Source organism: Sesamum indicum, linkage group LG11 (genome assembly GCF_000512975.1).
Source record: "Sesamum indicum cultivar Zhongzhi No. 13 linkage group LG11, S_indicum_v1.0, whole genome shotgun sequence".
NCBI classification, from domain to species: domain Eukaryota; kingdom Viridiplantae; phylum Streptophyta; class Magnoliopsida; order Lamiales; family Pedaliaceae; genus Sesamum; species Sesamum indicum.
In genome coordinates, this window is record NC_026155.1 from 555,781 (window position 1) to 582,622 (window position 26,842).

The window sequence follows — 26,842 nt, forward strand, 5'->3', positions numbered from 1 at the left end:
TCTTTTATAAATTTTCTATATAGATCGTCTTAGAGTCTTGGATTGTAAAATCCCTTTGTATTAGCATCATCCGGCACTTGATCAGGATGTTAACCTTGTAGCAATATGAATGGCAAAGAGAAATTTAGATGACTCAGATTCCTTAGTTAATTTCTGAACCTTGATGGCTTGGTGAGACATGTCTGAAGATTGTATGAACTGTACTCCTTTAGTCTTTTTACAGGGAACAATATTCCTGTTAGCTGCCTCATTGTTTCACTGGATTCACAAAGTGAGTTCTTTTTGTAATTTATGACAGTATCTCTTTGATGAAGCTGTGAATCCTCATGTTCTGGAATTAGAAAAAGAAACAGAAGGGGTGAACAAGAAAGGATAAGAATTACCAGACAGTATCAAATTGAGGTTTTGGGGAGACCCAACAAATTATGTGAGTGGTGTAATTGTACTTGTATTTTAATTGATTATATTTTGTTATATGAACTTGTTTGACCAAACGGGATACAGACAGATTTCCCCCCCACCTTAACTCTCCTTTGCCACTGCATCTATTTCAGGTGCCATGTTCTTTTCACTTCTTTCCATATTATTGCAATAGATCTTAAGCTTGATGAAAACTGAATCATTCTGTTGTACCTTGTTTGGTGGATTAGAATGCTAATGAGATTTAGCTTAAGTTGTCTGATCACCCTTATCCTGAATAGTACGCTCATGATGATGATGATGATGATAGAACAGTACCATTTATACACAGGCAAGAAGATTTTCTGATTTTATTTACAAGATGAAAGAAATGAATATCCAAGTTCATTTTTTGAATATCCAGGCATAATCAGCCCGGAAAGATCTCAAACTCCAGTTAGTACTTTCTTAGTGGCTTCTGGCCTGCCCTCCATATTACAAGTGCCGCTCCATGTGTGTGGCGATCGTGAAGTTAAAAGTGGCCACATCTGGTTCCTCTGCTTTCTTGCTTTTCTTACTACCAGCCTTGTGTGTTGTCTTATAAGTTCATTCACTGCCTTCAAGTAGTTGCTCGAGTCATGGTCCCTAAGTATCGTACCCTCTGAACCATATGCTGTGGGATCACTAAGAGTCTCAATTGGATGAGGAGAATTTAGGAAGGCCCGGATAGCAGTCTTTGTTAGGGAGCTCTTCATGTTATGCAAGGCGTATAGTGCGCTGCCTGGTGGTAGTAGAGGGTGAGGTGGAGACGACTTCTCATCCGGCTGGAGGATGAATATCTTTCCCATGGGAGAGTACAATAGTTTCTGCACAGTGTAGCCACAAGTACAAGAGTAAGTATGCATATATGTGATGTGGAAAAGTGCTCTTGAACAATTGGTTAGCCTGTTTATGATCCTGTATTTCAAATTAGTGTTCGCATCTTTATTCGACTTCACATATACAGGTCACGTGGATGATATGCCGATACATGTAAATTTGGAACAGAAGATCAAAACTCAGAGGCCTGTGGATGTGTATTTATCTTGAATGTGTAATATACTTACATTCTTGTTCAGACACGGATGGGACCTGAAGGTGCCGTTCAGACGTTTGAGTACTTGGGCTACATAATTGGGATAATTGCAGGAGAATGCTCTTGGCACGATATCTCTATGCATCATCACACAGTGGACATGGTTCTCATCCAAGCCTAATTGCTCAAGTATTTTCTCACCACCGCAGAATACAAATGGCGACCCGAAAGTCACAACGGGAAGAAGAGCAGACGGCTTAACTTCGTTTCTCGTTAGAAGCATCAAGTTCACTAGAAGAGCAAGACTGCCTCCAAGTGAATGCCCAGTGAACTGAAGCTTTGCTCGATCGCCAAATCTGTTCAGGTGCTGCCTTATCTCCGGCATGAATTGATCATATATTCCCTTTGCAGCTTCGTATATTCCTCTGTGAACTAGCACATTGGTTCCCTGTTGCAGATCAAATTCTGTCCTCAGATGAATGTTCTATAACTTAGTGAGGACTCGAGAATGTGCTGGTTTACAGCAATACTCACCTCAAATTTGGTCGGTTCAAAGAAGAGATTTGCCTGCCAGGATGCCAGTGAGTCTGATCCCTGCGTTCACCAAACTGTAAGTTTATAACCTGCGCTGATATTTATTGTTCGCATGACGTTCTTCCGTATTTGCATCAATCAATGGTTTTCACCCCTTTTGTGGATAAGTTAATCTAACTGTGCTTTAAGCAATTTACCTGGATGACAAAACAGCGAGTATATATGCTTGAGTCGTCACACACGAACCATTCACATGGTGAGGAATGGAGCGACTGCAGGTCCTTTGCTGCCTTCTCTTTCTGCTTCTCCCCTGCAGCAACCACCGCTGTCATTGTCGATGCAGCCACACACGCAGCCATCTCCGGCATGTAAATTCTCGGAGACGTGCCCTCGTCTTCCTCAGTCCGGTAATCATCTTCACCATGCAAGCAAATTCCATCTCCATTAAGGTGGGGCTTGGAGCCGAGGGATATGAGGTCTTTTGCTCGGGATTGGACGTAAGATGCAGCCGACACAGCAATCTCATAAGCGGCTGATGAACGAATGCTGGATTTCTGCTTGGAATTCTCAACCAATTCTGTTCTAATCTCAGACAACAGTGTGGGCACTCTAGACGAATCCTGCTCAACTTTGTCTCTAATAGCTGCTGCTTCTGCCTTCTTCTCTAGGGAAGATGTCACAAATTCCAGCCCATAATACCTCCTCAAATCCCCTGTCTGCAAGTTTTGGAGAAAAACATGTTATGTTCTAAATCGTTGAGACTGAAGAGCATTACACTTACGCTCGTCCAAATGAACGTAAATACCTTCATATCCGCGATCACATATGCCATGTTGCACAAGAAAGCCAGCTGCGAGAAAAGCTTAGTATCCGACCAAGAGACGTGCCTTAACAACGATGAAAATGTTTCTTTGTCGATGTTAATCTCCCTTCCTTCTGCATCATCTTCATATTCCACTTCGCACCCTCCTTCTTCATCACAACCTTGACTTTCTCCATCAACATACTCCTCAACCTCAACCTTTTTTGATTTCCAATTACCCCGAAGCTCCACAAGTCTCTCTATCCAATTCACGCGTTTCTTCCCCTCACCGACCCTTAACTCGTCCTCATGATCACTCTCCTCCATGCTCATCTCTTTGCTTGTTTCAGGATAAAAAAGAAACGACCTCAACGTGTCGGGTAAGTGGATATTGAAGAAGCCACCAACTGATCTGCTATTCTTGAGCTTCGGTTGGTGAACCGTGGAGGCCCTAATGGAGCCGATTGAGTAGCAAAGATGGTTGTCAGAATACGACCGTCGAATCTCAGCTCGTCGGCCCAAATCTTTGCTAGAAAACGAGCGGCGAAGGCCTCTGTCTGCTGCATCTCTAGGGGTGGGGCTAGTGAGCTGGGACAATGTACATGCCATAACAGCAACACTCCTCCTCCTCCTCCTCCTCTTGATCACACAACTCAGATGTGGGGTGTGGTGAAAGTTGTAGAATAGTTTTGTTGTGCCTTAAAAAGAAGCTCTAAGTGACAAGACAACTCCACCTTGTTTGCAACGAGGACCTGAAGGAAGATACCATTCCACAACCATTAAAGACAACATTCGAGAAAACAAACAAAAACATATGTATTTATGTTTTTTGATACTAACTAAAGAAGAAACAAAATATACTTCTAATCATTAATTATTAAAACATAGTTCATCAATTTATGTATTTCTTTTTATAGGATTGATTAACTGCAATATTCATTCAGCATATCAAAGATATATATGATCACAAGCTGCTTAATCACATTCATCATCAAAGTAACAGACAAGAAATTACTATAAAAGTAGGTCAGATATACACACACATACATCAAACTTGGAGAAATTTTAACTCAAATCATATTCAGTCACAACTGAAGCAAGTTATACACTTACTTTTGAGTAATGATTAAACTCAAATCATATTCAATCATACCTAAATCAATTATATACTTATTTTTAGGTAATAATCAATCACGTGTCAAGCATATCACATTTACTGTATAAATTGATTCAATTCGATCTTATGAATTTGAATTTTTTTCATGAAACTCGAACTCATGCTGAAATCCTTTTGTCAGAAGATTAAAAAAAAAAAAAAAAAAAACTTGAATACGTGGATTGAAGGGTCAAAACAGTAATTGTCAAGAATGTAATGGTAATTGTCTGTATCGCATGTAATAAAATTGCAGTGGTTGAGGTTGGGGTTCGGGGTTTCAGATGTTGTCTTCTTTGGCATAGTTATCCTCATCACTTAATCTACATTGTTCAACAACTCTAATTTCATATTAACTTATGCCCTTGCAAAATTCTAATCATAATCAAATTTGAATTAATTATATGACAACTCTAATATACTATTTATAATGTAATTTAAATATATAATTTATAAAAATTATTCCTCATAATAAGTCTGTAATTACTTTAGTTCGATTAAATTTGGTTTGGATAAGAATTTTTTTGTTATATTGATAAAAAAATATCTTTAATATTATAATCATTATCACAAGCAAATTAAATATATATGTATATATATATATATATATTATAATATTGGTAATTATTAAAACTATAAAAATATTAAAGGTTTTTCTTTTCATGAATTGAACTCTTTCTAATTTAGCGTTCTATACTAAGATGTTGTTGCTTGGTGTTTCCGTCCTACCACATATCACTGACAAAAGCTTATTAAGGAATATTTAAAATTTAATTTGCCAGAAGGAATTAATTAATTAAAACATATAAGATAATATGAAAAATGTACCTATTTTTCTTAATTAATTAATTCCTAAAAAATTCACTACACAAACTTAATAAATTAAAATTTCAAATATATATATATTACTATAAAAAAAAGACAATAAATAAAATAATAACAATTAAAAAAAAACTCATCACTCCATGGAGATTAGTATGATGCAATTATAAAAAATAGTTACAATTATTTTCAATACTTTTAATCCTCAATTTTACGAAATTTTTTAAATTATTTCAAAATTAAAAAAACTTAATACATTTAATTCTTTAATTTAATTAAAAAAAACACTTAATACATTTAATCTTTTAATTTATGGAGTTTATGGGTTTAAATATATCTATTTTGTTTAATTTTAAAAATACCGTAAATGGGACTAAATGTGTAATTTCGCCCGCCAATTAAACTAAGTCTTTTTTTTCTTTTTTTAAATAAAACTAATATAATTCTATAAAACTGTCACCATCCTCACCATATCAAACAGGTCCCAAAAAATAATAAAAAGGTTCATTTGACTTTGAAATTAACCAAAAAAAAAGCACAAAATTGTTTCAAAATATATTTTGTAATTTGAAAATGGGTTATTCCAAAACGCAGCGTATAACAGTCCGAATTAATAATTAAATCATAATATTTTTGGAAAAAACAATTATTTAATAATTAATAGGGGGGAAAAAAGCAATGAAGAAGAAGAAGAAGAAGAAGTAGAAAGAAACAGAGCATCCAATCAACATTAACTTACCTTGAAAGTTGAGGTGTGATGGATGGATTCAGCGATTTCCAGTTCCACACCACCCCCTCACTCTCTAATTATACATACATACGCCTCTGTATGTATTATACGTATGTATATACGCTGATGAACATCGATCAGATTGAGTAATAATCTCTCTACCTATTATATAATTATTGCTTCTCTGCAGAAACCAAACATACAGAAAATATCAGTAGAATAATTATGTACGTAGAAGACGGTAGCTTTTGTAGAGTATACGTACATCAATCTACCTCATCAAGTATATATATGAATTCCCAGAGTTTTTCTCTTCACTCAGATCTACACATTTAAATAGATGCATGTGTATGTATATGTAGAAACATAGATACGTAGAGGGGGGAATCTGTATGTGTTTAGAGAGAAGAGAATCAATTCACATGGACATCCAGGCTTCCCACCTTTGAATCTGTATTTGTTTCCGGACAGTTTTGCCCTTGAAAGACGTACATCTCCTACTCCCTACACAACTCCTCCTCCTCCTATATCATTAATTGAAAATTAAATAATTTATCTCTTCTTAATTATTTAATATTGACACCCCCAAACTCTCATAATTAAAATTAAGCAGGTAGGAGTTGAGGGCAATTTGGTCATTTAAAAAGCAATATATTAATTAATTAATTAATTAAAGGGTGAAGGGGGAAGGGGGCATTATGGTAAAAATGAAAAGAGGAAGAGGATGAGCAGCAGCAGCAGCCAAATGTGCGGTTGCATGGAAGAGAGGGATGCGCCGACGGACACTTCTCGCCTCCCAAATGCTGCTGCACTGCCCCTTTTCTGCTCTTTATTTCTCTCTCTCTCTCTCTCTCTCATCCCACACTCTAACATACCAAATTCTCTTCTTCCACCAGATTTCTTTTTTTTTTTATTTATTTTGGTAAATTATAACAATTTTTTATAAAAATTTGACATAATTATAAATAATTCTTTCATTATTTCAAAATTTACAACTACTCTTGATTTTGATAAATTACGTAATCTTGGACGAGTGTTTCAAATTGTCAATTTTACTCTTGCAGTATATTTTTCTTTCACAAGGACATTTTTGTATATTCACCACAAAAGAATAGATAGACACTTAATGGAGACTAACAGATTGGACTAATTATTAGATAAGTTGAAATCAGAAGAGTATTGGTAATTTTTCAAACAATAAATTAGTATTCGTAACTATGTTTAACCTCAGAGGAGCTCATTGTAATTTATCATATTTTTTTATACTGGTCGTTGTGACACGACGTTCCTACGTGCATACAATAATATATTTTACACTTTAAAATATATTATAAAAAAAGAGTAAAATATATACATCAATCCATTACATTAATAAAAAAAAAAAAGTAACAATTTATCAATTAATGTAAATTTTGAAAAGTTAAATAAGTTAGTTATTTTATCCTAAAGAATATTTTTAATTTCATACAAAATTAGTACGACTATCATTAATCGTCATTTGTGAGTGTAAAAAGACTTTTCTCTTTATATTAATATAAATTCAAATGAGGGGCACTTGATCTTCCTTGCCCAGATACCAATGGGCCCAATGAACTGATGAATTGGGGGCCCAAAATGGCGAGAAACTCCCAATGGGCCTCCAGCTAATTAACCCAATCCATCAAGCCCAAAGTAATTATTTTGAAATTAAAGCCCATTGGGCCTATTATCCAATTCGATTTGCCTTCGCTTTCACTGCTTATGGCCTAAATTAGGAGGCGGCGTTTTCCTATTTTGGTCCCATTATCTAAATATCTCAATAAAAATTCATTCTCAATATCAAAATATATGCATCTCAACTTTTTCAAAAAGTTGCATTTGCTTTTCAAATATTCAAAGCAAGCGTCTCATTGCCAAATTGATTTTTTTTTTTTTAAAAAAAAAATATTATATACTTTTTTGAGAAAATCGATGTAATACATCATTGTTACGTGCATATATTATTCCTGAAATCTTAAAACATAATTTTGGTCCTAAACTCATAACATGCAAGCCCAAGTCGAGTTCTTTAAATCGAGATTGTAATAAATAAAATTGAAATTTCCGAAATAAATTGTTCAAATAACATGCATATATGAAGCGTGACACTGTAGAAGATTCAAACTGCTCAATTTCACAGTTCAAATAATGTACATATATATAATATTAAAAGATTGAAACTGGCTAAATTAATCGTCCAAATGGGACGATATTGTTACTTTCAAGAACTCAAACCCATGATTTCAAATCTGTAATTTGTTTATTTTTTTTAGTCATATTGATGTATTGATTGAATTAATATATTATAATTATTGATATTTTTATATAATTATTATATAATTGCCATTTATTTTATTTTATAAAAAAGAAAAAGAAAAAAAAAGGGTGAAGTGTGGGATTGCTGGGCTGTCCACCAAAGAGGAAGACAGCATTTGGTTTACAAGAGTAGTTGGGGTGGGATGATGGGATAGGGTTTATGATGTGGGGGCACATTACATGAAAAGAAGATCATCATCATCATCATCGCAACCCAAGTGGGATGGATGGATGGATGGATGGTAAGGGAATAACATGGTGACACATGTTTCGAGATGGCATAGGTTGTGGTCTGCCTGCCCAATTACATTTCTTCTTCAAATCAACCAATCACAAACTGCCTCCTCAACTTAGTGGAAACATTATAATTGCAAGCTTGAAAAAGGCATTTCTTTCTTTTAAGTGATTAAGAACAACACAAAAACACTACATAGTGTTTGCATTCGTTTTCTGAGTGTTTTGTGGAAATAGAGAGAAAAAAATAAAGATAAATAAGTGTGTGTTAGAGATAGTATGTATGTTTGGAGAGTTTAAAGTTGTGTTTTGGAAGACGAAAATTACTATTTATTGTCAAATTATGCCTTTTATATATATTTATGTATATATATCTGTATATATACATATGTGCATTTATGTTAAAATAGTTAAAAACACCCAAATAAGGTGTTTTTTAATAATGAAAAACATTGAGTATGTTTTGACTCGTTTCGAAGATAAATTGAAATTATTACTTATAAGTATGAGAATTATTCTTTGATCACTCACGACAATTAATTAAAATTCAAATATATTGTACGATTTTATTCAATTTTTACCAATTCAAATATGTATATATTAAATTGACTTTCTAATTACAACATGGAATTACAATATTTGTAAGGTAGACAACATAGAATTACAATATTTGTAACGTAGACCACATGGAATTACAATAAAACGTTCAATATTTTAAAATATATTTTATTTTAGTACGCTGAATATTTGTAACGTAAATTGATTCAATTTAAAAAAGATATATAATGTTTGTATGTTTTGTTGGTGAGGTCAAGATATGTAAATATGAATTTGCCAAAACCAAAAGTAGGGCAAAGGAAAAGACAGAAAAGAGGGGAATCCCAATCCCAAGCACATGAGATTAAAAAGAGACATCCATAGGGTAGAGAATCTCATTTCTGGTAGTTGATCACATGCTCATTAGAGTAGGTTGTTCCTTTATGTTGTCCTATTCTCTTTTCAAGCTAATGTGGTTTTTTTTTTTTTTTTAGTCATTTTTTTCCTTGGTATAAACGAAGTGGCTTTTTGTTTTTTTTTCTTCATACTTTCATATTTTTATCTTCCTAAATTTTGAGCTTTTTATAGTTTTTGTAATGGGTTTTTAACAAATTGTTAAAAAGCTAAATCTTCTTACAACCATCGAATATTCTTAAAGTCTTGATTCTTTGATTGTTAGAAGGAGATGAGGGTACGTTCAAGCTCTGTTTTAGTCACTTTAAAAACATTTTATGGCTATTCTTTTGGATTTATGTCGAGATTTAGTTAATTTTCAGATCATGTACAATGTTTATGATTTTTTTTAATAGAAATTATATAATTATCCTAAACAACGTAATACTTAAATTACTGTTGTCCATGAAAATGCGACAAAAAATGTAAGAAAAAATCTTTCAATAAATTGGTAATAATTGTCAAATTTCAATTCTTTAACAATTTTGATTTCAAGAAAACATTGAAGTTGACCCTAGAACTACACTGTTTTTTGACAAAAGAATTAGCAACCAAAGTTGAATATTGAGGGGGGAAAACAATGTAAAAAATAGAAGTCTCTTTCTCTCTTTCCGACAAAATCCAAGGACTCGACCCCGAAGCCGTTGGTCGTCTGATACCCCATAGCTTATGACCACATCATGTGGCTCAGTCAAATAAATATATTTGGCCTTATAAATACACTCAATCGTTTCATTCATTAGTACTATTTAGTACTTTTACATCCGCATTCATGAACTGACTTAAGCATGAGGGATCTTTACTAGATATCATCAAACGAGCCTAACTATCTCTTTCCTTTTTATGTTCTCAAACACTCGATCTGAACTACCCACGGAGCGACCTTAATCACCGACCTGGATCATATACATATCAATAAAATTAATCAACTTGAATTGAAGGAATCGACAACTTTCATATTTAAATAATGTAAAAGGAAAAGATTAATGATCGTATAATAATATACAATATTTTTACGTAGTCGACTGGATCCATGGCTTGCACAGTCACAAACTAAATAATTCTAATTATTTAATGCCCATTATGCAATTATGACAAAAAAACAAAGAGAAGTTGATGGTGAGTGAAATAAAATTCCATTGCATCAAAGGGTTGCAAGTTGACAGCAACATTTAAAGTATGGTTTTGAGAAAAATATTAACACAAAATCAAAGAGATAATTTAGTTAAATATAGTGGAAGCAAAAGAACTGGGCCTAAAAGGGGCTTTGGTCATCCATAGGTGGGCCGGGTCGGTGCGGATGATAAAGACATTCCAATTAAATTAATAGAACGTGAGAGAGAGAGAGAGAGAGAGAGAGAGAGAGGGGGGCATGCACTCCACTTCCCTTCTTGATAGCCTTGCAAGTCAAGGTTCTAGCAGATCATATAATCCAACCACACACACTAAATACACTTATATCACTCCCTTCCCGTACTTTGGTTTCTCCGTTTCTGAAAGGTGAAGAAAGATAAGAAGAAACAACTCTTCTGGATAGCTGTTTTGGTTCTGGGATTCCAGTAAAACGAGTTGCTTGATTGAAATCTTGATGGTCTTTTGAAGGAAAAGAGAAGAGGAAAAAGAGATGGAGGCACAGTACATATGTAGATACCACAGGCACCAGCCCAAAGACAACCAGTGCTCTTCCTCAGTTGTTAAGCACATCAAAGCACCTGTTGACATTGTAATACACATCTACACATCTCTCTCTCTCTCCCTCATATGCAGATTCTTTGAGTTGTTTAATCAGGGATTTTATATGGCTTGTGTTTCACTCTGAATTCTGTTTTTCTTGTTCGGGTTCTTGAAGTTGTTTGCGTTCTTTGATGATAGAGTATGAGGGAAGAAATCAAACGGTGTTAGCTTTTCAATTTTATGTTAAAGATTTGGTTATTGTGGCTCTTGGGATGTTTTCTGAGTAGTTTGGGTTTGATGTCGTCTCTAGGATGCTTGTAGGAAAATTTTCTTATAATATTGAGTTTTGAAGGTTAGAGTTAGGTGAATTCATTGCAAAGTTTTCTTGCTTTCTTCTAATTATTTCTGCTAAAAGCTCACATCTTTGGATGGATCTTTGCTTGCTGTTAGATTTGTCCATGAAAATCTGAGGATCAGGGAAGAGACAAAGAGGTGGAAATATTACCCCTATTTGCTTCTTCCTTTATTTTTTGTGTAGAAATTCTTGAATTATCTTGTATGGGGACCTAGGGAAATTGAAATATTTACTAAATCAGAGGAAAAGGGTGATGAAATCCAACAGATCTTTATTGGGCTTCACTTGTAATGTGATATTAAAGGTCATCCATGTTGTGTTCTTTTAGGTTTGGTCACTGGTTAGGAGGTTTGATCAGCCACAGAAGTACAAGCCCTTTGTTAGCCGGTGCACCGTGCAGGGTGATCTGAAGATTGGGAGTGTCCGAGAGGTGAACGTGAAAACAGGACTTCCAGCCACGACCAGCACCGAAATGCTGGAACTGCTGGACGATCAGGAGCATATTCTTGGTGTCAAATTCGTTGGTGGTGATCACAGGCTAAAAGTAAGATCAGATTTGTTAAGTCGTATATATAGTGTTCGTCTTTTGGACTATGCTAGCATAATTTCCGGTGTTTAGATTGGACGGCCACTTAGGAAAGAATGAAAAACAGCACTTTACTTCTCCCTAGTTGCGTTCGTGCGACCCCCAAAAGTTTTTGAGAACTTGAGCATTTTTTTAGCAGTTATTGTAAAATCTTATGGTTCTTGTGTAAATTTCTGCTACACGATTGACACAAAGGCTGTTGATTCTAAACCTGATAAAGTAAATTATTCCAGTTATCCTAAAATCTGGCCTTTTCTTTTACTTGGGAGCTAGTGCGTTTTGATTCTTGAATAGTAGAGAATATTATAGCTTTTTGGATGGAGGAAAAATCAGATGCGCTCTTTGTCTTTCTGAGACTGGAAGAATATTTCTTTGTCCTTAGATCTTTTGTCCATGCAGTCTTTTCCGTTGGATTAGCTCAGTTGAAAACAGAACCTAATTTCTTATCTCTGCTCAAGCAGCTACTGCTAATTTATCCTGATGTTACTGTATTGATGTTGCAGAATTACTCATCAATCACTACTGTCCACCCTGAGATAATCAATGGTAGGCCGGTAACTCTAGTCATCGAGTCATTTGTGGTGGACGTGCCTGAGGGGAATACTCAAGACGAGACATGCTACTTTGTGAACGCTCTCATCAACTGCAACCTCAAGTCTTTGGCCGACGTCTCAGAAAGAATGGCAATGCAGGGCCCGTCCTCAACCCGTTAAAAGGACTATAAGTCTTCACATGACATGATAGTACCTTAAAAAGTAATTTAGCCCAGTTAAGCCATTCTGTTCTGATCATCTTTGAGAGATTGGTTGGGTTGTCTTTCATGGCTCTGTGCTAGCCTTTTAAAAGCCTCCTTAGACTGGAGAAGTCGTTTTGTAGTATATTAAGGTTGAAAGTAATGTACCACTGTGTGTATGAAAATTGCTGGTTAAAAACATCTAAACGTTTGACAACTTTGTCGCCTTTTCAAAGGCTATGTATGTGTACGTAGTGTAGTGTATACTTCTTCTGTGTCGTGTGTAAATAATGCGATGATGCTTTTGTTATTTGGGTTTCTTCATCGTCCAAAAGTTGGTGAGAACCTCCGGCTCTTTGATGTTGGATTTCATCAGCATCCCACTTTGCAGAAAGCATAGACAAGTGCATAGTGTCAAGACCTTCTTCCACTAAACAATGTCAAATGCTATGCATCTTTCTTACGCTGTTTGATAATGACTGCTACCAACAACAGGGAAGTTTAGTCTTATCTTTGAAGTTGTTCACAATTTTTCTTTAGATTTTGTTTGTCATAAGATGAAGTCAATGAAAGTGATTGTGTACAGATATATAGTGCAAGGGGAAGGCTTATAAGCTCTTATCTGGATATGTTTTCAAACCACCATTTTCACTTTTATACTATTTGAGAAGTCCCATTTTCAATGGAAATGACCCCTTGCATCCATCAATATCTACACCCACAATTCATATTTTGAAACCAAAGGAGAAACATAACAACAACAACATTAATAATAATAATAATTTCATATCAAAACCATAAACAAGCATTTGCAGATGAGGAGCTTGTGAAGTTTATAAGCCCCAATGGTTTCTCTCCTTACTGAGGCGAGTCAGACTCCTTTTTCGAACAAATTTATGAGACTCTTATGAAGTTAAAGAGGATAATATCTCTTGAAATATGTCACTTTTTAGGTATTTCTCATCACTAGGGGTGTATGTGATCAATATCTTGTTGGATTGCCTTGTATAAGTCAGCCCAAGACCAACCCAACTAACTCCTAACACGCTAACTGTAGTACGATTTGGTTGGGACGACCCAATAATTTTATTGAACACCCAAAAAATATTGAAAAATATGTAAAATTATAATTCATAATTCAAAAGAGTATTTTTTGTAGTTCCCCACAAAAAATAAATGAAAGCCTAATGACGGTTAACATGATGGAGCATTTTGTTAGATGAATATTAGAATCAACGAAGAGCTATAATTTTTTAAATAATAAAAATTATTTATAATTATGTCAAACTCCGAAAGAGGTGGATGTCATTTACCCTATTTGTGAATGTCCCCAAGCCCAACACCAGCATGGAATCATGGGCCTGAAGTACGAGCCCAACGATTGGACTTCGGACTAACTGGCCCAAAAGATAATAGTAGCGTTTTGTGAAAACGCTAGATTTCATTACAGCGACTTTAGTTGCAAAGCGGAGAAACAAGACAATTCGGAAATAGAGCTGCGGGTTGCCCGGAGTTGAGTCGCCGGAGATGGCAAAAAAGCGAGAACGCCGCGCCGCATCCAGGGCCGACAACCAAGCTGAGTCGACTCAGAGAGCCAGCTCGGAGAAATCATCCGGCTCGCGCGTGGAAACAGATCGCAAGAGCATAACCACCACCACCGCCACAGTATTATTCCTTGTCGTATTTCCTGCCATTTCCATGATAATATACCGTACGCTGTATGCTCCGAATACGAGTACGAGCCCCGAAGTACCGTATGTCCACCGCCGTGGCCTTGTCGATGCGGATATCAACTACCGGCAAGTTCTAGATGTACGCTCATTTCTCTATTCTACTGGTGTTTGTTTCTTTTGGCTGGTTAGGTTTTCTCTGTATATGAAATTGGTAACGGTTTCGTAATTTTAAGTAATTCAGGAAAATATGAAGACATCGGAGAATTCGAGTCTACGGAATTTTAAGAATCCTGTGTTGGCCTACATCACTCCGTGGTATTTACTTTGGACGGCACTATCACTATTCTCTTATACATGATTTTTGTTCTTATGTGGAAATACGTACAAGCTTGTAAAATTTCATTACTCTCAGCCACATTTTGGTTTTCAGCTAGTGCTATTTCATTTTTTTTTATTGAAGTTTGAAATGCGTCACAAATTATTGTCATATTAATAGTGAGTTTAAGTTTTGGAAATGAATCTTTGCATGAATACTTATTTCTGCAGGAATTCACAAGGGTATGATATGGCTAAGAAGTTCAGCAACAAATTTACTCATCTATCACCCGTATGGTATGAACTAAAGAGGTATGTGGACACATGATTTTGCACTTGAAAAGTCCTGAGCTTTAGAGATTGGTTGGAGAAACTTTCCTGTCAGCTTATGTTTACTTGGTTTAAATGCATCTTACCAATAACTATCTTCAGTAATTTTACATAGTGCTTTTGTGGTGACTCTTGTTTAGCCGTTGCTTATTTTTGTTCAGATGACATCGCCTATTAAAGTCTCACCAGTGTACTCGTATTACAAAGATTGTATTGTATGTCCTGATGATTTGTATTTTTGTCCATGTATGTGAGATTGGTGCTGCTAAATATTACTGCAGTTTGCTAATTTGCACTAAGTTCTGTCTGGTGCTGCCAGCCAAGGAACCAAATTGGTTTTGGAGGGGAGACATAATGCTGATAAAGGATGGATTACGGAGATTAGGAGGACAGGAAGTGCTCAGGTCTTTGTCAGTTGCCAAATACATAAATACATATACACAGATTTGGATAACCATTGTAGATTACAGGCTTGGTTATTTGTAGATTGCTGATTTGGTTTTTCTTTTCTCTGTTTGGGTGAATAGATTTTACCTAGGGTAGTGTTGGAGGCAATTCCAGTGGATCTGCTGAAGAAGAAAAAGCAGATGAATAAAGCAGTCAATCTCATCATAGCTGAATGCAAGTAAACCCTTTATTTCTCCTCGTCTCATTTCTTCATGTTCAGGGTCATGCGTTACAAATTGGTCAAGGTGAGATCGTATATCATTTTCATTCGTTATCTTCTATCCACTTTTGTCATTCAAAGGGAAATGGAATATGATGGTATCGTATTGGAATCATGGTCAAGATGGGCAGCCTATGGAGTTTTACATGATCCAGACATGCGGAAAACGGTAAGATGGTGCTTTATTCGTTATTTCGCTTTGGTGCCTTGTTCCTCCAATTATCATAATTTGTTGTTCCTTTCTTCTGTTTCATTATGATTTAATAGTGATAACATAGAACATGTCTATTAGATAAATCTGCTGATTTAACAAAATTCATTTGTGTCCATGGATGCTGGGATTTTTTTTTAAGTGATGGAGACATGACAGAAATGAATTCTTTAAGCATTCTATCTGATGCTTGATGTAAGAGAGGGGAAGAAAGCTAATGTCTGTTATTCTTCTACTAGCTCATAAATGTGGAATTTGAGGTGCAGTTGATTTCTAGGTCCTTCCAGCCAAAATGTTTTAACTGATAATCGTGTCAATGATTTGGCAAGCTAGTATTTTTTATCTGCTGATGGAATTTTTACTTCACAAACGCAGGCCCTGCAATTTATCAGACAGCTTGGACAAGCCATACATTCGGTAAGCTTGGAGCAGAATAGAAGCCAGCGCTTGCAATTAGTGTATGTTATAGGTCCACCTCGCTCAGAAACATTAGAGGAATATGATTTTGGGCCAGAAGATCTTCGAAGCTTGAGTGACGATATAGATGGTTTCTCTCTTATGACGTACGACTTCTCTGGCCCTCAGAATCCAGGGCCAAACGCACCTCTAAAGTGGATTCACTCCACCATGCTACTTTTCCTTGATGGCGTCGCTCGCAATCGTCAGAAAGTGTCCCAAAAGATTTTCGTTGGTATCAACTTTTACGGGAATGATTTTATTGTTTCTGGAGGTATGTACCATGTTGAAAGTTATAGTGATCTTTGAAAGAGTCTCGTGTATGACATCCTAGATTCATACTTTGCTTCTTGAAACAGCATAATATAAAATATGCAGCCAGTTACAGAATTCAAAATTCTTTTCATCTTGTTCCTTTCTTGCTTTCTAGTCATCCAAGCTAACAAGGGGAAAGATATCTTCTTTATTTGTACTTCTGTCGGCGTTTTGCCTTTCTACCTACCTCCTAACTCTCAAATTCTTGTCCTTTACAATATGGTTCCTACTCTGGGAGAGAAACTAATTTTGTTCTACTTGGTAGAATTAATTCAATTTCTACAAAATTCATTATATTTCATATTGATTTCAGGTTTAGGCGGTGGACCAATTGTTGGACGAGAGTATTTGTCTTTGTTGGAACAGCACAGGCCACAACTGCAGTGGGAGAAGAACAGTGCTGAACATTTCTTCCTGTACAGTGATAATCAAAATGTTAAGCACGTAGTGTTCTACCCATCTCCGTTGTCAATTGCAATGCGGCTTCATGAAGCTCTTTCCTGGGGAGCTGGAATCTCAATCTGGGAAATTGGACAGGGCCTTGACTATTTCTTTGATATTTTGTGATATTCTCTCTTTCTTGTTCTTAGACCTTGGCCTCTGCTACTGCTTTTTCATCACTCTTTCTGTTTCGTAATATGTCAGAGAAAATTTTGATGGGCCTTGCTCTTAATTTATTAAAATTTTGCAGCCAAAATATTGCGAATAGTTAGTATATATTTCATCATGATTGATAGTGTACATTGGAGCCATGGTTCCTCGACAACCCTTGGGCCTTTATGAGGAGAAGATTTCTTATCCAACTTCTGCCTAGGACGTTCAGACCGCCTCACCACGAGTTGAAACTCAATCACTAGATGTTTCGGCTTATATTCTTACTAATGTATTTTCTATTATTGATGGGCAGATATTTTTATTAGATGATTTACTCAATGCTGGAAACAGACCCGCTTGAATGGACTAATTATAATAGAGTTGGTTCGGGGATGGTGAATTGCATGCTCAAAGATGCTTCGTGTGTGGCGAATTCCATGCTCAATAAATTATTTCTCCTACTACATATGAAGTGTTCTTATTTTATTTTAGGATATCCCAAATTTGAAGCTATACTTTGAGGAATTCGAATATTTTTTCCGCAAAAGTATTGTTACATTATGTGATACAATTGATTGATGGTGGTTATTTTTTCATGCTTCATGTAAAATTACTTGAGAGAGTACTAAAATTGGAATTTTATGTACTAGAGTTCAAATTTTTGGCAGATGTGTATGTACTAAATGTATGCTGGTACGCTCTACAATCAATCTACAGTGGTACTGCAACATACATCAAGATCTCTCCAAAGACTTCCTCCCAAAATCCTCAGCCACACAATCAAACACAAGAGGTCAGCTCGGATCAGCTATTGTGATACGTGGTGATCAACAACTGGCCACATTTCTCATCTCCCTGCCACGTCAGCACCACTCCCCACTCAAGACCCCCCCATCAGCCAAATTCCAACCATTGAAGTGAAGTTAAAAAAAAAAAAAAAAAACAAGACAACATATGAACTAGGAGAAACATGAGCTTCAAAAGCTGTTGAGCATATCTTCATCTTCTCATGTTTGTTTAGAGCTTCAAAGAACTGAAAAATCAGTGGCAATGGAGGCCCTTAATGCAGCTGGCTTAACTCCACTTTCAGTTCTTGCCAAAAGAACAGAGCCCAGAAAAAGTTTGCCAGTAGCCACCATTTCTCCATTCAAGAATCAAATTTTCTCCAATTCCAGCAGCTCAGTGAGTTCTTTCTCCTTTTCAAGAAGCCTCCAGGGTGGGCTGGTGATCTTATCTTCAGTTCTAAGCTCTGAATTAGCTAAAGCACTGACATATGAAGAAGCCCTTGAGCAATCAGTGAGTAGCAGTTCATTCTCAGATACTGATCTCAGTGGGGTTCTTGACAGTTTCATCAGCTTCGCATCGGAAAATCCCATCATCCTTGGCGGCGGAGTGGCGGTTTTAGCCGTGCCGCTGGTAGTTTCTCAGCTGCTCAGCAAACCTAAGCCATGGGGGGTGGAGACTGCAAAGAATGCTTATGCAAAATTGGGTGATGATGAGAATACTCAATTGCTTGATATAAGAGAGGTGGCGGAGATAAAGCAAGAGGGAAGCCCGGATATTCGGGGGCTGAAGAAGAAGGCGGTGTCAGTTGTGTACAGAGGTGAAGACAAGCCAGGGTTCTTGAATAAGTTGTCTTTGAAGTTTAAGGAACCGGAGAACACCACATTGTTCATACTGGACAAGTAAGACTCTGTACCTGCTTTCATTCAATTATTATACCTTAGGCTTTAGATCATTTAGAAGTTTCTGAGTGATATTTTCTTGCATAGATTTCCTAGAGGTTGCATTCATAGGTTTCCGGTCCCTATAAATCTACTATTGATCTGCATTGCTTGAAGCATTGGGGATGAGTGGCTTTCTATCAAGCTTAATCATCGAACAGCAGATGAAGCACCGAGGAAGTATAAATAATGTGTCAAAAACCAACTCAAAAGTAGGGATGAAATAATAATATGTGCTAAGTTCCCGGTCTCTATATATCTACTATTGATCTGCATTGCTTGAAGCAATAGGGATGAGTGGCTGAAGAAGTATAAAGAATGTGTCGAAAACCAACTCAAAAGTAGGGATGAAATAATAATCTGTACTAAGTTTTTGTTAGTTGGAGTAGGCACACTTCTCTTAAAAAGTAGAGTAACTTTTGGGTCGTTCCATTAGTTATTGCTTGATTTCTTCAAGATCCCGTTAATCTGATCCATATTACATAATGCCAAAATGGATTTGTGGGATTTTATTTTTTAGAGATATTATATGAAGCAGTATTACTATCAAGAATGGGAATACTTATGGCTCATGTATGGTTGAATATCAGCCAGAAAATACGTCTTTCGTTTGACCTGGAAACTTGTGGACAAATGAGAAAATTTATACTAAACGTGAATACATGATGAAACATGTGTTGCCATTCATGTTGCGGACATTATAGAGTTAAGCTGGGCAGTCATGAAATGGCCTATCTGTAAAACTTGTCCTAGTAAAATCTCCTTGGTGAATCTATCAAAGCTCAGTATCTTATGTTTCTGAATTGTGATGAAGCCAGATTCGATGGAAACTCTGAACTTGTTGCAGAGCTAGTAACAGCAAATGGCTTCAAAGCTGCATACGCAATCAAAGATGGTGTGGAAGGACCCAGAGGATGGAAGGTTACTGCCGCCTTTTATTTTCTTTTATTCATTGACAAGCAATTCTTCTGTAATTTGAGTTTACTGAATTTTTGTTTGGAACTTAAAAATGGATGAAAAACTTGTGCAGAGCAGTGGCCTTCCTTGGCTACTTCCAAAGAAGGGGTTGAGCCTCGACCTCAGTAATTTGACGGATGCTCTTGGGGTAAACATCTCTGCCTGTATCACTTGCCTGCTGAAAAAAAATATTAAAACTTACCTCTTCCTAATAGGTTTAATCTTTAAAATGAACTGCTAAATATAACCAGAATAAACGGGAGATAATGATTTTGTCGTCATCTTTGAGCTGGATTTGCAGGAGGTTTCTGATGCTGTGCCTCTGACCCTCGCTGCTGCTGCTGCTGCCGGTCTTGGACTGTTGGCTTTCACAGAGGTCAGCCATCCCAGGATTTAAAAGATGTTGGGACTATTACAGGATTTTGGATTTCCTAATGTTTGTACGTTATTTTTCAGGTAGAAACAATTCTCCAGGTTTTAGGTTCAGCTGCTATTGTTCAGTTCGTAAGCAAGAAACTCCTGTTTGCAGAGGTTTGTTATTTCTCTTCTGTTTCCTGTTACTGTTTTCCTTTTTGAACCTTGTTATCAAGATCCTTAAACAAGATTTCCCATCATTTTCCTTCACAGGATAGAAAGCAAACTATAAAACAAGTCGAAGAGCTCTTGAACACAAAAGTTGCACCAAAAGAGCTTGTTGGTGATATACAGGTATCAGTATTTGATCAGAAACTCAATTCTTGATACTGAAAGCCCCTCATATCACAGTTCAGTTGTTGAAATTTTTGTCCATGCAACTCATATCCTTTTGCTCTGACGTCATTCCTTTTGTTTCTTGAATTGAGATCAGCAAATTGGAAAGGCTCTTCTACCTGCGCCTGTAACTAGCAAGGCCCTACCCGCCCCAGTAGAGGCAAGCCCTGCTCCTGCTGATAGTCCTGTCGAGAAATCTGGGCCTACTCCTGAGGTGAACAGCGTTCCAGCGAAAGTTGAAGCTGCACCACCGCCAACTCCAGAAGTCAATTCTGTCCCCAAAGCAGAAGTTCAAGAAGAGTCTCTTCCTGGACTTTCAAGGCCGCTTTCACCATATCCTAATGTAAATTCTTCCGTAAACCCTCTGCTAATGCTTTCATATCACCCGGTTTTACATTTCGCATGCATGCTCAGTACAGATTCATTAGAGTACGTTGTCTATACCTGGATTTTGATGCTTATGGCCTTTCCGCTTTTCATCATGGTCACTTTCTTGTGCATTCAATTCTACATACACCAACTGCATATTTTACATGAAAAAATTCTCGACAACTGGATGGTTAGGGCGAAAAATATAATGTAACACGCAATTACAGAGAATGTTAATGCAATTTTGCAAGACCGAGTGTTTCTCGTCTTTCTTTGGTAACATGCTTGAATTTGAAGAGGCATATCTGTATCTGTAATTCTCTCCGACAAGAGAAAGGATCACATTCAGTCATCTAACGGATTTTCTTCTTTTTCCCCCTTCTGTCCTTATCACAGTATCCCGATTACAAGCCTCCAGCATCACCCACGCCTTCATCGCCATAGTGTTTCTGCAATCAGGTAAGCGAGTCCAGCTTGCTCCGGAGTAGCACGATCACTTGTCGATTTCTCACAACATATGTTCCTCTTGCAAGAGGTTTTTGAGCCTACATAAGTATATGCAAGAAATGTATCATTATGGTCTTCTTGTCTAGATGGTTCTTAGTTTAATACTTTTGTAGTTTCCATTATCTAATTCTTTGTATGTGAGTTTGCGACCTCTGAACACAAGAAACTACTGCAGTAGCAGCCTTGCCTGAATTTGGTTTTAAGGAAGTTAAGCAGTTGCCTGAATGTAAGATGAGAATGTAATGGTGCAGGCTAATGAAGTTTAGATATCAATGTTTGTTTCACTTTCCTACAATTAAAAGTATTATTGCTTTACTTATATTGTAAGGGAGCAGTACTCCTGAGCGGCCCCGTTATGGGTGGTAAGATAAATCGAAATTAAATATATGATTAAAATAAAAATGGGATTGACTATAATCAATTTATGTTGGTTGATTTTAGTGGTTAGGCTAACAAATAGCTTATTCCACCTAAATTGATGGGATGAATTAAGTACGAGGGTGTTTGGTTAAGCTTATAAGTTATTCAAAATATCTTATAAGATGTTTGAGAGTTTATAAATTTTAAATATTCCTTTAAAAGAGCTATAAGATTTCAAAATAAGATGTCTTAAATCTTACAAGCTTTTTAAGAAAAAGTTGACGTTTCTAATTTTTTTTGTAAGTTCTTATAAGTTATATAACATTAAGATGTAATAAAACAAAAATATCTTCGTTCGTACACTTTCACCTTTCTCTCCTACACACACACTCTCCTCACTCTCTCTCACACACATATAAACTATTTAATTTTTCTGATATTCGAATAAGAAAAAAATACTTGATTATTTAATAATAAATTATACGACTAGAAATAATTATTGTATTAATAAAGAAAATATCAATTATATATCTGTATTAGTATTCGACTAGCATGAATATATTATTTTTATTCAAAAATTTATGTAATAATTCATTAATTTTTTGTTATTATAAAAAGATTATTTATTATATTTTTATTTGAAATTAAACTAATATGTACTTATAAAAGTGTTTAAAAAACTTTTAAAATAAAATACGTCAAGAAATAATAAATTATTTGATTTCTAATGGTATGATGTCCAGTTTAGTCATTTTATCAATTAAAAACTTTATTATGTGCAACACCCTAACATTTTATAAGATGTTTTCACATCTTATAAGTTTTAATATTTTATTTTATCCAAATACTTTAGGAGTTTATTTTGAAAATAAGATCCAACATCTTATAAGTTCTAAAACATCTGTTTTATAAAAATTTGGGCAAACGCCCTCTAATTGGAATAGTGCTTCGACCCGAGTGTGATTCTAGTCGAGTTGAACACATTATTGTTCAAGCTTGTTTGAATTATTATCTAGCTTCAAAAATTATGTTTGGATCTGCTTTGATTATTATCTTGTTGAGCTCAAACGAGCTTTAATTGGATTAAACTCGAGTTGAGCTCGAGTAATTTGATATTTTTAAATACTTTTTACTATTTATGCACTAATCGAATCGAGCTCGAGTCAAGCTCAAAAGTTTATCAAACAAAAATTTTGTTCAAATTTGGTTTGTTAAATTTTATAAATCGAGTTGAAACGAGTTTTTATATATCATTTACAATCAAATATCGAATAGTTTGATTATTTTTATATTTTTGCGATTTTAACAGAAAATATCAAAATATATTCTCACAAAAATAATGTCTATTCAAATGAAAGTCATATGAGAAATATAATATTTGCCTTCTTAAATATACGAATACGAAACAAATTAATAAATTAGAAAGCAATAAATTTATATATTGCAAGAAAAATTAGAGTTTTAAGGGAAAAATATATTTTTAGCCTATGAGTTAAGAGTGGTAATTTTGATTTTATTCAATTAAAATTTATATTTTGATCCTATAATTTAAAAAATTGTGGCAAATTTAATCTTGCAGCATAAAATTCCACTCATCAAGATATTTCAATACCTAAATTGGGTTTTTGATGATCACATGAAAATTTAATATATTTTTTTTTCTAGAAAATGACTGGGAAAAGAAAAATTATAACTTGAAAAAGCTTGTCATATCAACAGGTGGTAATTTTTTGTTACTTATACTAATTATAAAGAGATAATTACACCCCCTCCCCTGAGGTTTGGTGTAATTACACGTAAACTCTCTGTAGTTTGGAAAATTACATTTAGCACACCTAAAATTTGCTTTCGTCTAACAAATAAATCTCTCTGTTAGTCAAAATTCACCAAATTTACTAATATTAATCAAAGCAACTGAATACAAATTTATATTTACCCTCGATTGCCTTATTACTGACTTATTGCAGGTCAAATAATTTTTTTCTGATTAATCTATCCTTATAACGGTGAAAATATATTCCCTCTCATACGTTAATGCATGGAGAAGAATGAGAGTTATTTGAGCATAAAAATATTTATTTGACCTGCAATAAATTAGTAATAAGTCAATCGGAGGTAAACATAGATTTTTTTTTATTAATATCAATAAATTCTGTGAATTTTGACTAACGGAGGGATTTATATATTAGACAGAAATAAACTTTAGGAACGCTTACAGGGGATCTACGTGTAATTATACAAGCGAGGAGTGTAGTTATCCCAATTATAAAACCAAAGGCTCTTTGGTGTCTAAAAAGAAAGTTATTTATGAATCTTTACAAAAAGACGTCCTTTGTCGTTACATTATTCACTCACCGTTTCGTTTCTACAAATGAATTATTTAATTTGTAGAGGTTAAAAATGGAAAGTTAATATATTTTGGTAGTTCTCGTACCAAAATTCCAAACTATCAAAAATACAACCTCCCATTATGATTCTCCCCCCCCCCCCCCCCCCCCCCCCCTTCTCTTTTCTCTCTGTATATATCTGTCCTTTTTTTTACAATCAAACCACTTTCGCTAGTGTGTATATATATATATACATATATTGATTAGGGAAATTACATAATTACAGAAATACCCCCTATTTTTAGAACTCTACATGTACCCTATGACTGCGCAGGTGGGACCCAGTGCATAGAGACAGCAGCGGCAGTAGCAGGTTTATACAGGGGATGACGTGGCCCGCTTTCATTGGAGCCCCGTGTCGCACATATAGAGGGTACCGTACAAGTATAAATAGCCTCATTTATGATTATTAAAATACGTTTTCACCACTTACTTTTACCGCCATATTTGTGTTCTCATTCGATCTCATTATCTTATTTTCGACCCCACCTTTTCTAACTTAAGCATCAGAGGGCCATCGCTGAGGGCTTCTCGGCTAGTCTTACGTTTGCTGTGTTCTCAGAATCCACTTCAGGTAACTTAAAAGAAGGATTCAGCGATCTCAACCCAGCGATCCGATCTAGCGACCCGATCCGAAAAATCCTAATTTTGAGCGACCTACATCATATATAGCGCATAAGAGGATATGATGATGCTCGTATCCAAGTGGTATAGAATTAACTTTATAAATAAATAAAAACACATAGTTCTTTTGAAAATGTATTTATGTTTATATAATATATAATTTTTTTTAACAAAATTATAGTAGTAAGATCATCGTTACCAAAAGTGGCGTGCGAATGTTTGAGAATGCAACTATATACAAGCAAGTCAAATTTGTAATATTATTATAATACTTTTATATATTTAATTTTTCTTTCAATGTAAATAAAAGAAAATTGTGTATAATTTTGTTATTAATGTTTATATTTCTGGTTTTGTAAATATTTAGATTTATGTATCTCGAATCACATATTTATTTGGATGACATATGTACATATATTTGATCTCTTTTTTTATTTTAGAAAAAATTGCATAAAACTCCTCTATGTTATGAAAATCTAGCTGAAACCCCCTCTATTTTTTGAAATCTTGCATACACTCCTCTTGCCATTTGTTTTACTTATAAGCATTAATTTTGTTTGAAATTGTCAGTATACCCTTATGTAATACGAATTATTGTTATTTAGTGACTGTTGGATTTTCTATGATTGCATTAGAACCGTAGGATTTGATCAACTTTCAATAGTTATTGATCTTCAATAAATGAAAATGAACGATCTCGATTGTATGTATTTTGAAAAAAAAATAGTTTACACTTATATATACATATATATATATATATATGTATATGTATATGTATAACCATAGAAGCTGGTGGAGGGCCATTGCTCCACCTCCATCGATCGTCGCCCTGTTTGGGCGACGACGTAGAGGCAGCATGCATCATCGCCTAGGGCTTGCCGCCCAAATGCGAGCAGCGACATCTTGCCCAGATCTAGACAGCTGATGATGCTCGTCTCTGTCGCACTTCTCAGTTAAAGTGCGACTTTAAATGTTGAGCGTTTGATTAAAAGGGAGAATAGGAGTCGTTCGATCGAGAGCATTGGTGAAATTGGGGATAATTAAAAGCCCCAAGTGATTTTACTAAAAATTTATTTGACTTACAATAGATCATAAATTGGATAAAAGGGATTAAATATAGATTTACATTTAATTTGTTTTCCGAATATCTATGAATTTGGTAGATGTTAACTAATAGAGAGGTTTATTTGTTCAATAGAAATAAATATTAAGGGTATTTGATATAATTTTTTATATTATAAAGGTTTATATGTAATTACATCAATTTTTTTTTAAAAAAAAAGCAGTGTATTTATCCCTAAAAAATATTGGATTGTGAAAAAAAGCCATAAAAGAAAAAAAAACCGAATTTTGCATTATTTGGGGCAACACAATTATTATTTAGTACTTTTTAGCAAGACTAAAAAAATATGGGAAGGGCAATATGGGAATTGAAGAATGCAAGGGCAGGAAAGAGATTTGAGGCTAATTTGATCTGGCAATAGCTATTCTGCTCTGTTATTATCAGCAGCAGCCCAAAAATTGAAAACTAAAATGGAGCGGGAAGGACATTTTCCATAGGAGCTGAGAATTCAGTACCAAAAACTTGACGATTCATGGCAAGAAGCAAACAAACTGCCCGGAAAAGCAGTCGCTCTAGACCCTCCGGTGAGCCTCTGTCTACCACAAGCAGCTTCCTCTCACAATTTCTTTTAATTCTTTTTCTGAATTTTCAGAACCCTAACTTCATTTTTTTGGATTTGTTTTCATTCTTCATTTTGTGTGTGTGTGTGAAATTCAGTTGCAGAGGCTGGTCCTTCCACTTCAACTCCTCAGGTATCGTGACGTTCTTTAATTTAATTACTTAAGCATGGCTTTTTATGCTTAAATATAGGTAATTTCTAGTGCTTTTTTTCATATGAGGTTTCAATTTCTTTAGCAGCCATCTCCAAGAAGAAGCCCTCGCACTGCTCCAGCATGTGAGTTTCCATTTTTATTTTGTTTCTTTTTCGATTCTTTGGGTGTGTTTTTGAGTAGTGTCGCTAGTGAGTTATAGTATACTTTAATGAAGTTCAATCAATTGGATGTGGGGTGACATTGATTTATTCAGCTAGGAAAGATGGGCAAGCCCAGAAAAAGAGGCGTAACAGGCAAGGGACGGTGGCTTTACGTGAGATTCGAAAGTATCAGAAGTCTTGCAACC

General features: G+C 35.3%; 3 protein-coding genes and 1 pseudogene across 4 annotated transcripts in view; 3 read left to right on the forward strand and 1 right to left on the reverse strand.

The window, feature by feature from the left end:
- LOC105173091 lies at positions 751-5,999 on the reverse strand. 2 transcript variants are annotated; one of them, XM_011094741.2, is made up of 7 exons: positions 5,791-5,999; positions 5,525-5,699; positions 2,814-3,562; positions 2,206-2,724; positions 2,009-2,068; positions 1,506-1,922; positions 751-1,265 (listed from the first exon to the last, which is right to left on the reverse strand). In XM_011094741.2, the coding sequence occupies exons 3-7, from the start codon at positions 3,417-3,419 to the stop codon at positions 846-848; spliced, it is 2,022 nt and encodes a 673-aa protein (XP_011093043.1). In that variant the 5' UTR covers positions 3,420-3,562; positions 5,525-5,699; positions 5,791-5,999; the 3' UTR covers positions 751-845. The 2 variants fall into 2 exon arrangements, with proteins under 2 accessions (XP_011093043.1, XP_011093044.1); XM_011094742.2 differs by having other exon boundaries at positions 5,781-5,999.
- Positions 10,450-12,739, forward strand: LOC105173092 (abscisic acid receptor PYL9). Its single transcript, XM_011094743.2, has 3 exons — positions 10,450-10,796; positions 11,431-11,646; positions 12,192-12,739. Exons 1-3 carry the CDS (start codon positions 10,698-10,700, stop codon positions 12,399-12,401), a joined length of 525 nt encoding a protein of 174 aa, XP_011093045.1. The 5' UTR covers positions 10,450-10,697; the 3' UTR covers positions 12,402-12,739.
- Positions 13,847-21,573, forward strand: LOC105173093 (annotated as a pseudogene).
- LOC105173094 (histone H3-like centromeric protein HTR12) overlaps positions 26,169-26,842 on the forward strand; it is a 2,802-nt gene continuing 2,128 nt past the window's right edge. The window contains 4 exon segments of the mRNA XM_020697974.1: positions 26,169-26,307; positions 26,441-26,475; positions 26,579-26,618; positions 26,750-26,837. Coding sequence (XP_020553633.1) covers positions 26,256-26,307; positions 26,441-26,475; positions 26,579-26,618; positions 26,750-26,837 — 215 coding nt within the window. The 5' untranslated portion in view covers positions 26,169-26,255.

Coding starts and splice junctions, on each gene's coding strand:
- LOC105173091 (XM_011094741.2), bottom strand. CDS start 3,419: ATGGCATGTACATTGTCCCAGCTCACTAGCCCCACCCCTAGAGATGCA. Junction 2,725..2,813: donor ATGTGATCGCGGATATGAAG/GTATTTACGTTC, acceptor CAAAACTTGCAG/ACAGGGGATTTGAGGAGGTA. Junction 1,266..1,505: donor ATCCGTGTCTGAACAAGAAT/GTAAGTATATTA, acceptor TACACTGTGCAG/AAACTATTGTACTCTCCCAT.
- LOC105173092 (XM_011094743.2), top strand. CDS start 10,698: ATGGAGGCACAGTACATATGTAGATACCACAGGCACCAGCCCAAAGAC. Junction 10,797..11,430: donor TCAAAGCACCTGTTGACATT/GTAATACACATC, acceptor GTGTTCTTTTAG/GTTTGGTCACTGGTTAGGAG. Junction 11,647..12,191: donor GTGGTGATCACAGGCTAAAA/GTAAGATCAGAT, acceptor TTGATGTTGCAG/AATTACTCATCAATCACTAC.